Here is a 15,000-nt window from a genome sequence, read left to right as displayed (position 1 = left end):
CTGGTTTTTTTAAGAGTTTTATCACAAAAATTGCATTTTATGATGACATTGATAAAAAACCCAGGAATTTGTGGATATTTCTCATAGAAAAATACCTCGAATGTGTGAATTTTCCACTAATGATGCGGGGAAACGTTCTCGAGAGAAATCCGCGAATACGGGGGGCCCACTGTAATCTCATGGCATTCAGTTAAAGCTTTTAAAGTGCAGGTTCTTATTTGCAAGAGAAACAAGAAATTCCCTGCTGTGAGGACTGTTAAAACTCAAATGCGTACATACTACCACTGTGCAATACATAACTTGTTTGAAGCAGTTGTGGAATTGGTTCTCTTTTTAACTAAAATTTTTGTCATTATCCATAAAATAAGGGCTTGATATATGTAATATGCAGTCCTTTTTCATTGAGCAAAGATTTTTTGAACTTGGAAGCTTTTAAATATTAGTACGTACTATATAGAAATCAGACGTGTATGTACTCTGTGTTATAGTTATATGAATTTGTTAGTTCCTCGCTGGACGAGTGGTTTTCGCACCCTGCTGCCAATCCGGTGGTCTGAAGTTCGAATCCCGGCTCGGCCAATGCGGAATCAGAGGAATTTTTTTCTGGTGATAGAAATTCATTTCTCGACATAGTGTGGTTCGAATCCCACAATAAGCTGTAGGTCCCGTTGCTAGGTGACCAATTGGTTCCTAGGCACGTGAAAATATCTAATCCTTCAGGCCAGCCCTAGGGAGAGCTGTTAATCAGCTCAGTGGTCTGGGAAAACTAAGATATACTTAACTTATATGAATTTGTCAAAATTTTAGAAACAGTAACAAGCCCTGTTGCATTGCTGGTTTGCATTTCAGAAGCTCACTGTAACCACAACAATGGTATGTTGTTTTTTACAGAATATTATGCTTTTATTCCTTGGCTGAAAAATAATGATTTCATGAACGATGTTGCTAAAAATTATTGTAATTTTATGACTTAGTACAAGCAGTCCCCGGGTTACGACGGGTTTGGGTTATGACATTCCGAGGTTAAGGTGCATTTCTATTATATTCATCAGAAACTATTTCCAGGGTTATGAAGCATGTTCCAGGGTTCCGGTGCCTACAACACTCATCTGGCAGAAGAAATGACACCATAAATACAAAATAATCAATATTTGAAGGTTTGTTTTGATGAAAAATGCAATATGAATGCAGTTTACATAGTTTTCAATGCACCCAAAGCATTAAAAGTAAGGTTTTCTTAGGATTTTTGACGATGTTCTGGCTTACGACAATTTTCAGCTTACAATGTTTCTCAAGAACGGAACCCCCGTCGTAACCCCAGTGACTGCCGTGCCGGGGTTTCGTTCCTGAGACGCATTGTAAGCCAAAAATCATCGTAAGCCAGAAAATCCTAAGAAAACTTTACTTTTAATGCTTTAGGTAAAAGCCTTCAAATATTGATTGTTTTGCATTTTTGGAGTCATATTTCTTCCACCAGACCGGCATTATAAGTGTTGTACCCTGGAACATGTGTCGTAACCCTGGAAATAATTTATGATGAATATAATTGAAAAGTGTTGTAACCTCGGCACGTCGTAAGCCGGGAACTACTTTCAATATTGCTATCATGGCTATTAAAGATACCTCAGGCATGATTTTAGTGTACTGTGCTGACTTTCATTCGTGAGATGCGTGAGTGTTAGGATAAGAGATTATGGTACATAATATTCGTTTTTATATAAACTAGTATAGGTGCATATGTTGAATAACTATGTAGCCTGATTAGGTATGTACCTCTGTACTTCAAAATGAGATTTTATGTTTTCTGTGGTCATAAATATTTTCATTTTGTAAATGTGAAATGTTTTATTATTCTTGTAATAATTGATGAAACAGAAAATTAGTAGTACAAGTAAATATTTAACTGCATATAATACTTCTCTATTTTTTATTTTTTCGGCAAGGTAGAGAACAATGCATTTTTAAAATAAAAATAAGTAATGTCATGTTATTTCCTTTAAATGCGTATAACCTTTATAGGTTAAGTGTACAAAAATGTATGAAGTAAAAACTGAACAATGTACTGTTTGCAAAATAAGATAACACCCAGGTAAAGCAAAGCACATATTTACTACAAATTAAAGCACTGCAGTACAAAACAACCATTAAATGAAGACTAAAGAATAAAAAGTACAACTAAATTGCATAATACTAGTGGGAAAAAAAGAAGTTATCAAAATTATCAGTAGACCAGCAAAGTAAATTGCAGGAGGTTAAGTATACTTTGCTGCTGCATAATGCCAGCAGACCTTTTGATAATGGAGAAGGTTCTTGTACGTCATTTTTTCACAATACATAAAACTGAATCAGTGACTTTCTGCTTCATCAGTGCTGAGCTCTTTTTCCATATCTTTTTGCATCATGTTTAAAATTTTAGATGAAGTTTAAAGAAAACTCTGAGTGCATATAGTTCAAGCTTTTACCATTCATCATCAACAGTGTGAGAAGATGATTGTGATGGGACTTTTATATATCCATGGATGGAATCATCCTTTCAGTCTCAGAGGAACATTTTGCTGAAGTGCATGACGCTCTCGACAGCCACTAAACCTGATATGTACACCGTGGATGGCGAGGAAGGGACGCTGCAAAGTTTGCAGTAAACTTCAGATGTAAACTTATCTTTAATGCAATAATGATTAAATGAAAATATATGAGGATATACAGCACGTATGATGAGTGTTATGATGGAGTATATTTAACAGTGGGTAGAAGTTTTTATTTTAATCCAGAAGAGCTGATGATCTGTGTTTAAACTCATGATTTCTGATGAAACAGAAGCTTTGTTTTCATCTGATGCGATGCTAGAACATTAACGTAATGGCTTCATGATTTAGTCGTAAATGTACATATAGCAGAGTTTTCAGCAAAATATCATGGATATTATCATCCTACCTCTTCCTTGCAGCTTGTATCTAGTATATTATTAGCTTCTTGCTGAATTTTATCCTGCTCATTTTCTCTCTTTCTTTCTGATGTGGAATTTCACTGTTACCCTCACTCTGAATATTGTATTATTACCTCAAAAATTACAAGAAATCATATTTTCAACATATTGAGGAGAGGACACTGTGCATGTCCAGTGCATAAGTTTTTGGTGATTTCATAACTATTTGCTTTTGCCTCCTACTAACTACAAAATATAGCATAATTATGATCTAATATATTTTGAAAAATTATAAAAAAGTAATTTCCTTGATTAAATATTGTTGTTATAAATCAAAGGTACACCTAATGTGGAAGATCAAAATGTGTAATTTAATCCAAAATTAGTAGATAACTATAGAATTTCTAAACAGGGCTCAAAGGACGGCAGTTTTGTGGAGCTCGGTGGCAACAGAGGGGAGCCAATTGAAAGTCGAGATCTAGGAAATCCCCATATCAAGTACTTCCTTTGCCCGTACTGTTCATATTCCAATCTTCTGAAGGAGTCAGTGACCAGGCATATACGCACTCACACAGGAGAAAAGCCCTATCCGTGCAATTTCTGCAGTGCTCAGTTCTCGAGGAAAGACAACCTCAAGATTCACATAAGAACCCACACGGGAGAGAAACCCTTTACTTGTTCCATTTGCTCAAAATGTTTTGTCCAGAGTAGTCATCTGAAAAGTCATATGTCTGTGCATAAGTAAATAAGGGAAAGTGAATAAATACGTATAGCCCTTTTTATATAGAATTTTGTTAATTTGTTTTAAAAGATCTAGAGAAACTTGCATCACTGCTTTGCTGTCTGTCGATAGATGATACAGTCGACGTCCGCTATTTGTGGACTCCGAATTTCTCTAGGGACCTTACATACCCATTATCTGTGGGAAATTCATGTACTATTCTCGATATTTGAGATTTGCACAAATTGCCAAATTTTCATATCGGTTTCATGATTAAATGCACATTTTGTGATGAAACTATTAAAAAACTAAGTAGTATTATAAGCATTTTAAGCGGTTTTTTCTTGAGTTTGAACTTACAAAATAGGATATTTTAAGTGTTTTTATAGGATTTCTAAATGTTCGTGGATTCTAGCTAATTAGGGGGGGGGTTGTGTAACTTTTGCAATATATGGTACTGATTTTGATGCCAAATTTACATTATCTTCTCTTTTCAAATTTAAATTTACTAATATATATACAGTGGATCCCCCTATTCATGGGGATGTGTACCAGACCCCCGCCCCCACGTATTTTGTTAGTTCAAACCCACTAAAATGCTTAAAAGTACCTGTTTTTTAAATAGTTTTATCACAAAAAGTACATTTAATCTTGAAAATATGAAAATTCCGTAATTTTTGGATATTTCTCTCAGGAAAACACCGCGAATACGCGAACTTCCCATGAATAATGGTTATTGCGTATATAAGGTCCATGGAAAAATCTACAAATACGTGTGTCTGTGAGAATACCAGGGGTCGACTATATATCTAACAGAAATGTATTGTTAGGAAAGGATTAAGGTGTATGTGTTATAAATGTCATTGTACTATTTGTTGTTTTGTGAAAATGTCAGTTATATTGTGATACATCAGAGAATATAATTTTGTTCTTACATTTCTAGGGGTGATGAAACATTCACAAATTTCTTATGCCTGACCATTTAGGAATAACTTAAGTGTTATTCTTTACCAAGAATTTCCTTTCTTCAAATAGAAAAGAATTAGATGTATATTTATTTTGTATTGAAGTAAAGTACATGTCAAGGATTATATGTAATAGCATTTTTTGCCATGAAAATTGCTACTTTGTACAGACCATTTCAACTTTCAACTTGGTGAACTTTGTTTTTGTGATGCATTTTTTATTTGGTGATAATTTCTCTCAGAAGAAATTTAAGTGTGTGTATATTATGGACAGCTAACTTATTCCTGTTGTTTAAGTTTTTCTGTGAAATACTGTGGACTGATATGATTTACCACACTAAACATAGACATGTTTTGTGGTGGTTTGTTGATGATATTGATTTTGGAATTCATTAGGTAAGATTTCTATTAGCACAAATTTAATTAAATAATCACATGCCAAGCATCAAATTTTATTTGAATCAGAAAATCATAACTAAAGTTGTCAGAATGCTTTAGCACACCATTTTAAAATAATTGATGAACAGTATAATCAAATACTTTGACTATGTGAACAAAGATTTCCACAAAGTTAATAAATTACATGTCTCTAAACAGGCCAAAAGTGGAATGCTCTTAGTTTTGAAAGTCATGGAGATTTTCAAAATTGAATGGTTATTTAAACGAAATTTGTACTGTGGGTTATGGAAGCCAGATTTTAGTACGTACAGTAGATTGTTCCATACGTATCCTCAAAAACTGGCTACAGTTTGAGACTCCTGTATTCAGTGGTTACCTTTCCTTGTAAATCCCTCCAACTTGTAAATGTGTCTTTGTACTTTTTCACTGTTTGTTGGGGGGGGGGGGGGGTTATTTAGTTTGCCTGTTATAGAATGCCTTCTTAATTCTCTGTGTTATTCATAAGGGTACCCTCCATCATCTCTGTTCAATAATTATTTTTATATGGGTATCCTACTTTATCTCCATTCATTTTATATTTTTTTAAATTACTAATGTCCTGTATTGCTAAGTATGCTGGCTTTAACCTGTGCATTATTAGCTTGAACCTTAGTTTTGTAGCAGTATACGTATAATTTACTGACAACATAGTTATTGAAGAACCTGGTCTGGTTAGTTATCTTACTCTTCTTGTCACTATGTACATACATTCCTTTTTGAGAAATGCAAAGCTGCCGCTTTCATCATTCCTGGAATTAAATTTGTAGCTCCAAAGAGCAACGTGGCGATAAGGTTTGTTGAATAATTATGTTCATTGCATATTACATAAATAGCGATAACTTTGTAACAGCTTCATTACTTTGTCATATTTAAACATGTAATACCTAAGTGTGTGTAGTGATTTGTATGGATATTTCTTGTACAGCAATTAGTACATTATACAGTAATATAACTTTTCAGTATCTTTGTTTCTCTCTTCACATTAGTGAGAAAGATTCTCCCGTTGTGGCAAAAATTCCAACTTTTATGACAGACACCACCACCAATTTATGAAGCCCAATTCTTGAGCCTCGCATTACTGATTTATGAACAGTCCTTGGTTAGGTTCCTGACTTATGAAAGAATGATAAGCTGGAATTGATGACATTTGGGAAACCATGCATTACAATAGTACTTGTGCAGGATTGGGTTTTTACTTATTTATTCATCTTTTAGGTACAAACTGTGGGGTGTATCATTCATTTTTACATTTGCATTACTTCCTCTGTTCCATAAGCAAAGTTTAATTTCTCATAGTTTTTATTCGCACATCTCACAATTTTTTGTTAGTTATGAATCTGTTCGGGCACAATTGGGGGATGATTGCTAGTGGAGGGCAGGGTATAATTTTGTACTTATTGCACTAATCGGTAGCTCTGAATGCATCGTAAGGCCGGAGTTGAATTATGAATTTATCTTTTAGTTATTTTTGGGACTGTTGAAATCTGTACCTCTTTGAGGTGAGATACAGAGAGCTTGGGATAAAAATGTATATGTATCAGTGAACAAACTGTCTCATTTATTTATTTTCTTTTTGTTAAATATTACACATTTTATGTAAAGTAAGTAGTACTACTGTATATATAATGTGTATTAAATAGTGTTGATGTATTTCAAGGAAATGATGTGTTGTAGTCACATTTTTTATTTATTTATTAATTTTTTTACTTCATGTACTCATCATTTATTTATTGCTATGACCACACTAGAGCAAGGGCATTAAAGAAACCAAGGATCCAGCTGTACAAAAATTTATCAGACTACAGACAGTCCCCGGGATTTGTCAGGTTCGGGTTGCGTCGTTCTACGTCGTTCTGGACTCAAGGTGCTTTTAACCACAATTTTCCAGCATTATAAGTGGATTTACGGCACCATTACCTCCTTTACAGTGCTGTAATCTATACTTATGGAGTTTACGACAATGTAACAGCTGTGTAAGTGCTATTCATTCCCAGTATATTTATGATGATCCGGGTTAAGGAGATTTTCAGCTTACAGTGGTCTGCTGGGAACAGAACCCCCGCCGTAATCCAGGGACTGCCTGTACACTAAGCAAAAGCACAAAGCTGATAAAAAATCTTACCTGCTGTCTGGCAAGGAGTTTTGCAATTTAATGTTGGAATTCACAGTTTGATCTCCACATGACCTGAGTGAAAGTGAAACCATTAGAAATGAAGTGGTTGTTTTTCAGATTAAAAACTTTGAAACCTTATGTAAATAGCAACTTTAGACATCCTTGATTTATCTGAAATTTTTATTGCTAATAGGTTAGAGATTATCAGTGGCTCCAAAAAATCCACAAAGGCATTTACATTTACTTTAAGTACTTTTAGTATGTCAGAAGACTTGAAAAAACCCTGTTGCTCAATGCTATTGTGAAGGCATGTGAAAATATTTTGGCTGTATGATTTTACGCTGTTGTTTCAATTTTTTGTCTTGAAACTGTCAGGTTATGAAAATATAATTTGCAAATATTTCTGCATCTGAAAAATTGTATATTTCATTTCTTTACCAGGTAGTAGATTCACACTGGATATACAATAATGGAATTTGGGGAACAAATCTTGTATCAAAACTCAGTGATCTATCAAAGAGCATGCATTGAAAAATGCCCTAATAATCAACCATCAAGGCTGAAAAAATTAAGACTATCAAGATAATTCTAATGGTGTAAGAATTTGAGGGACACATTACAAATGTTTTATTAGTGCAATATGAATTTATTTTTATGGCACTTTAAATTATTTTCCTTTTTGTTTGCACTTTGGTTTGTGTTGAATGTAATGGATTTGTCTGCAAGTACATATTCACCAGTTGCATTAAATGATTTAAAAAATTATATGCCAGGGTACAATTGTTGTTGATTTTTATTTCAAATCAAACTTACAGTATGAATACAGTAAGGCTGGATTAAAATATATAAATTTATAGTATAGTAGTGACATGCAGTATTTATGTACTATCCTATCATAAAAGCTTAAGTTTTTTTACTTGTTTTATTTTTCATATACGTATATTGTTCCAAATATTTCTAGGGAAATTTTAAACATTTTATTTTTAGTGGTAAAAAAACCTTGAAATTTCAAAATGTGATTTTGAAAGAATCCTCTCTATACAGGGAGGCACTTTGGAGGACATCAGTTCAAGAGGACCTTCCAGCCTAGGAAATGAGGGAGCAGGTGCAGTGGTTAGAGGAGAAGTATCTTCATCATTGAAAACATATGGGTCTGGACTCAAGGTTCATACATGCCCTTTCTGTTCATACTCAAACCTGCTGAAAGAATCGGTCACTCGCCACATTCGGACTCATACGGGAGAGAAGCCCTTTGCCTGCCCCTACTGCTCAACTCAGTTTGCTCGCCGAGATATCTTGAAGATACACATAAGAACCCACACTGGAGAGAAACCTTTCACTTGCCCTTTCTGCTCCAAGACTTTTGCTCAGAGTTGTCATGTTAGAAGTCATATAGCTGCCAATCACAAGTAACCTGTGTTCAGTTGTTTTTGTTTTTTGTTTTTTAGTATAAGACAGAGATTCTTAATGTAGTTTCAAGTGTGGAGGTATATGTTGTGACAGGTTTGAAGGAATACTGGAAACATCTGAAATCTTAACTTGTGCCACTGTTGCAAGAGCCTTTCCAAGATCATTACAGTAGCCATTATTATATTGATTAAAACTGACAGATGTGTCATATAGCTTGAAATGGAACTTTTTCCTGGGGTTTGATGGTGGGGTTTGGTATTTTGGCTTTCATTCTTGAAAGTACTATGGAGTATGGTTTGCATAAAGTTTGTGTAAGTTACATGTTTTGAAAACGTACACTTCTACTGTGTATTAAATAAAACGTAATGTCACCTATTCTTGCTGTCACTGTTTGGGAAGAAGTAAATTATTCAAGAAAATACAGTAATTGAAAGCTACGTACATGGGTAGTCAGCTGAAGATGTGACTACAGTAAACCCCTGCTATTCACAGACTCAAGATTTGTGGACTTGCCTATTCACAGATTTTTCTATGGACCCTATGTATACTCATTTGTGGAAAATTCGCCCATTCGCAGTATTTTTCACTGAGAAACATTCACAAATTACTGTATTTTCATATTGTTTTGAGTAAATGTACATTTTGTGATAAAACCATTAAAATACTCTAGTATAAGCATGTTTAAAGGGTTTGTTTGTGTTTTAACTATTAAAATAGGCAGCTCTAAACTTTTTTAGAGGGGTTTTTAGTACAGTGGTCCCCCCATCACAAAAAGTGCATTTTATGATGAAATTGATAAAAAAAACCAGGAATTTGTGGATATCTCTCATAGAAAAATACTACGAATTTGCGAATTTTCCACAAATAGTGCTAGGAAAATTCCCCGAGAGCAATTCGTGAATGAGTGAGTCCGCAAATTCGGAGAACACGAATACGGGGGGTCCACTGTACTACCTACTATTTGTGGACTTTAACTATGGGGGTTGGGTGGGTACCCATCCCCCACAAATATGGTGTTTACTGCACCTTAAACTAGTATGCACATGCAGTATGTAAGCCAGCAGACTAGGAGAACCTTGAGTATGTACTACTACTATGTATGTTGATTTTTCATAGTGCTAAATTTGGATGCCGTGGTTTTGTGATTAGTATATGATTTGCAGGCTATGATTATTTGGGATATTTTGTGGTTTGGTTAAGCACATGTTATGTTTTTATATGTCTGTTATAATGCTTGCTGAAGAGCTATGAATATGACTTTGGTCTACTGAATGTTTGTGTGTTTACTTATATCACTTACTAAGGAGTTCTTACTATTACTTCTTTAAGATTTTATTGCTTTTTGTTCATTATTTATGAGACTGTGCTTTGCATGTGATATGGCAGTGCTGATTCATTCTGGTCAATATTGTCCCCTCAACGAACAGCTCTTTGTAAGCCTAAGTATTGCGAAGAGATGATGCCAGAAATGTAACATTTTCTCATCTGTTATCTGACACTGATGCCAGTGTTCCAGTTCAGTTAGTTAAGTGCATAACTCGTTTGCTGTAGTAAATGTAATTTATACTAAAGATGAATTTCCTTGGGCAGTTTCCACTTACAGATGGATCAGTTAGATACTAGATGATTAACCAATAAGTTGAGGAAACTATTTTTGTCAAAAAAAAAAAAACCTGTTCTGAAATCATGTTATTAAAATATCACAACTTGGCAGAGTATGCTCTATTTTATTTTAGTAAATGGATGAGGTAAAGTGCAGTACACTACACAAAAACTGCTTGGGCCAGAGAGCACAATATACTTAATGTAAGAGGTTAATATCATTACAGGCAGTCCCCGGTTATCGGTGGGGGTTGCAACAGCTTTGTTAGGATGATATTTCTCTAGAAAACATTGCAACTCACTCCACTTTGCACACATCTTTAATCACTGAAGAAGATGCATTATCCCCTCTTTTTTTCTCTTCCTCCTTCTCTGATTCCTCATCTGCTGTCTGTTGTTGTTCCATTTGAAGGTCTTGCAGCTCTTCAGTGGTTAGCTTTTACCTGTGTTCGTCCAACAACAATTCCACATCGGCCACACATACATATGCTATGTATACTTTCTTGAATTCAGTTGTGTTACTCGTCTTCTTTATCGAAGGGCTGGCACTTGGAACTTTGTGTGGCCCCATGTTGGCTAATTTAGCAGTCACACTCAATCAAAAAGTATAAAAAACAATGAATTATTACGAAGTGTTATGGATGAATGCGTGAGTGATGCTTACTCAAAGAGAAACAATGGTATATTTGGTCATGAATGCTTGGGATGTTTTGTGAGGCATGATGCGGTTAGGTGGATGAGTTTTGGACAGAATATTTTTAATTGTATGATAACCAAGCAGATATATGAAAACTGGGAAAACATTTAGACAAAAAAAGTTGACAAAAACCGAATCTTACGGAAACTAGGGGATACAAAAGCAGAGGTTTGACTATATGTACATTTTATCTTTAGAGGCACTTATTACCTGTACATACAGACAGTCCCCGGTTATCAGCAGGGGTTGCATTCTTGGAGGGGTGCTGATAAGCGAAAACCGCCATTAACTGAAACTCAGCAAATGGCCCTTATGATGGCAAGTTTCAGTTAGTGACGCTGGGTGCCAATAACCAAAACTTGGCCCGTTATGGCGCCATTAATCGCTAGTTTTATTTCGCCAGACAAGCACCATAAAACTGGATCACCCTTTACAGAGTCTGCCGATAACTGGAGACTGCCTGTATATATGCCATTAGGTATCTGTGTATGATGAACAAGTTTGATAAATGTTAATAACTTCCTAAATAATCTGAGTTGTACAAGTTGTATTTTCAATCTTCTGTGTGAGCAATCTAATTGTGGGGTGTGAAATATTTATTACTAATTAGATTACTGTACAGTTTCCTAAATAATGGTGGTGCTTTCATAATTATCCAGAAGACCACTGGGTTCTCAGTTTCTTAAAAAGGATGGGAACCCTTGTTATGTACTTATTCTTGTACAATAAATTCTTTTGAGTCTTTAAATGTCTCTTTTCTTTCCTTTGACTGGAAATTAAAATGTGTTGGACTTTACTGAATAAAGTAAGTACTATACACAATTTTTATGATGTACTCAAATTTGTTTTTATTAATTATACATTAAGCATTTTTTATGCCAATTTTTTTTCCTAGTTTACATTCTTTTGTTTGAAATGTTGATATATACCCATGATAAATTTCTTGGGCTGTCCAGTTCCCGTCAGGTGGAACTACTACTACCTTTAGTAGCAAGATAAACCAGAAAGCTAGAATGCATATATATATTGCTTTCACAGCAGTTGTTTTTCCAGGGGGTGTGTATATAGCCTTTTACTATACATTTTAAGCAAAAAAAATGCTCCTAAAAACTGTGAAAAGAAATTCAAATGATACTGATATGCTGTACTACTTGTGCAGTAAAAACGTGGCTTTTTTCTTAATTTGTATAAAAGAAGCTGAAACTTGCTGAAGGAAATAGGGAAGTAGGTACAAAGTAGTATAGCCAAACATTTTACATGCTGGGTTAGACAGATGGAAAGTAGTTTGTTTTTCAAGGAAAATCTTATCTTCTTCATTATTTTTGAAGTTAGAGGATAGATTTACAGTGGTACCTCGACATACGAAATTAATCCGTTCCAAGGCGCCCTTCGTATCATGAGCTTTTCGTATCTTGAACCGCATTTTACATGTAAAATGCCTAATCTGTTCCAAGCCCTACAAAAGCACCCCAGTAAATTTTATAATAAAGCTAAATTGACCTATAAAAATTAAATACTACAACAATTTGGACCATTCAATACCTAACTTAATACGTACTAGTACTAATATGTACGTACCTGTAAATAAAGTGTATTAGTGTACATGGTATACAAGAAATACTGTATGTACATACGCATGTATGTAATAAAATGTGGAACCTTACCTTTCGAGTGAGGCTATCTCTGAAATTGGTGACAGAGGAGGAGGACAAACGGCAGAAAACTTCTTATAGTACATACACTTAACTATACGAAACACATTAAAATATGTCAGGAAACATAAACTAAACTTTACAAAACACATTAACAAAACTGTAACACTTAATTTTTCCTACGTCAAAATCCCTTTTCTTCACCACTTTCTACTTTCTGTTTTTTTGTAGTATCAATTGGATCTTCCTTTTTGCTTACTCCTACTAAAGGCCTCTTTAAAAAAATAACTATCCAAGGAAGATTGCTTCTGCCTGCTTTTCAAAATGCTCCTGCAACGACTCAGGCAAACGTCATCGAACTGCGGAAGCGTACAACCTCTGTAAGCCTTTTCGGGGTGTCTTTTCTACAAATGATTGCACCTTATGAAAAGCAGCTAGAGCATCCTTAATTTCTGCCGTTGTCATAGGGTCGTCCTCCTCCTCCTCGCCGCTGCTAGAGAACTCTTCTTGAACGACGTTATGTTGCATGGCCTCCAAATCCTTCAGGTCATCCGTCGTAAGCTCCTCTTGGTGCTCCTCGAGAAGGTCATTGATGTCGTCCTCGTTGACGACCAGCCCCATGGACTTGCCGAGTGCAACGATCTCGTCAAGATCTGGTTGCTAAACAGTTTCAGGATCGTCAACTGTTCCTGAATCTGCAGCACCAGCTTCGCCCACATCGAATCCCTCGAAGTCTCAGGCGGATACTGCATCAGGCCAGAGTTTCCTCCACGAAGAATTCAAGGTTCACCTCGAAACCTCCTGGCAAGCTTGATCGATGAGTCGGATGCATATCACAACATTGAAATGCTCCCTCCAAAATTGACGCAAGGTGAGGTTTGTGGTATTGGTGATGTCGAAACATCTCTTGAAAAGATGTTTCGTATACAGCTTCTTGAAGTTTGATATCACTTGCTGGTCAATGGGCTGGAGGAGAGGGGTGGTGTAAGGCGGAAGATAAAGAACCTTGATAAACGAATACTTTGCTAGGATATCTTCCTCAAGGCCAGGAGGGTGAGCAGGGGCATTGTCCAACAACAGCAGACATTTCAGAGGGAGGCGCTTCTCTTCCAAGAATTTCTTCACTGTCAGGCTGAAACACAGATTTACCCACTTGGTGAACAAGTCTTGTTACCCAGGCTTTCGCATTAGCCCTCCACATCACTGGAAGCTTCTCCTTTAGCAATTTGTGGGCCTTGATGGCTCGAGGAGTCTCCAAATGATAGACAAGTATGGGCTTCACCTTGCAATCCCCACTGGCGTTCCAACAAAATGCGAGCGTAAGCCTGTCTTTCATAGGCTTATGCCCGGGTAGCTTCTTCTATTCCTCTGTGATGTACGTCCGACGAGGCATTTTTTTCCAAAAAAGGCCAGTCTCATCACAGTTGAAGACTTGCTGAGAACTGTAGCCTTCCTTGATCATCATCTCGTCGAACATCTTAATAAAGGCTTCGGCCGCTTTCGTGTGCGAGCTGGCCGCCTCCCCATGCCGCACCACCGAATGGATGTGAGTCCGTTTACAGAATTTTTCGAACCACCCATGAGAAGCCTTGAAGTTTGGGGTTGGCGTCGATGTCCCTTCTCCTCCGTCGTCTTCAGCCTGGGCAATCAAATCGCCAAAAATAGCGCTGGCCTTGTGGGAGATTGCCGTCTCCGTTATCGTATAGCCAGCGATTTCCTTGTCTTTTATCCAGACAAGAAGCAGCCTTTCTATCTCGTCATGTATGTGGCTCCTCTTGCTAGACAAAATAGTCATGCCCTTGGAAGGTGTAGCTGCTTTGATGACATCCTTCTGCTTAAGGATGGTGCCTATTGTCGACAGATTTCGGCCATATTTCTTGGGGATCACACTCAATCGCATACCAGCTTCATACTTTTTAATAATCTCCATCTTTGTCTCCAAAGAAAGCATCCTCTTCTTTCCTACTTCAACTTTCTTGGGACCCATGACTACGTATATACTGTATATATACGTATGTAGTAAAGTTCTCACACAACACGATAAGGTAGTACTACACGGAAATCACCAAAGAATTTACGTTAATAAACGAAATCGTATAGAACGAACGAATTCCGCGTGCTTACGATAATGATGATGCCACGAAGTGGCCAAAAAAGCACGCCGCTACGTAGATGCATGATGGGATCATGGAAGAGATGCTGACCAATAGGAGACCAGGATTTCATGGCGGTGACTAGCATCAGGAACCAATGGGAGAGCGGGAGGATGGTGGCGAGTCTACTCAGCTAGCGGTGCGCGAGTTTTAATATTGTTATCGGTGGTCCGGGCGAATCTTCGGGACTTTCAGCAACAACCTTTCGTATCCTGAACTATTTTCGTAGGTAGAGCAAAAAAAATCTTTGTATTTGCTTTCGTATCTCGAGTTTTTCGTAAGTTGAGCCTTTCGTATGCCGAAGTACCACTGTATATGGTACG

General features: G+C 36.4%; 1 protein-coding gene across 14 annotated transcripts in view; it reads left to right on the top strand.

The window, feature by feature from the left end:
- The window catches only part of LOC135205404 (zinc finger and BTB domain-containing protein 7B-like), a 202,942-nt gene that overhangs the window by 79,865 nt on the left and 108,077 nt on the right, over window positions 1-15,000 (top strand). Inside the window, exon 5 of one of the 14 annotated variants that reach the window (XM_064235918.1) lies at window positions 8,208-11,633. The exons of 11 other annotated variants lie outside the window; for them this stretch is intronic. In XM_064235918.1, the coding sequence (XP_064091988.1) occupies window positions 8,208-8,576 (369 nt within the window). In that variant the 3' untranslated portion in view covers window positions 8,577-11,633. Of the gene's footprint in view, window positions 1,984-3,338; window positions 8,132-8,207; window positions 11,634-15,000 lie in introns of those variants that run through there. 2 more of the 14 variants (XM_064235929.1, XM_064235910.1) reach the window with 2 other exon arrangements.

The sequence above is a fragment of the Macrobrachium nipponense genome, chromosome 24 (assembly GCF_015104395.2).
Source record: "Macrobrachium nipponense isolate FS-2020 chromosome 24, ASM1510439v2, whole genome shotgun sequence".
Classification (NCBI taxonomy): Eukaryota; Metazoa; Arthropoda; class Malacostraca; order Decapoda; family Palaemonidae; genus Macrobrachium; species Macrobrachium nipponense.
The sequence above is the reverse complement of the archived record's forward strand: the minus strand, read 5'-3'. Positions and strand labels throughout refer to the sequence as shown.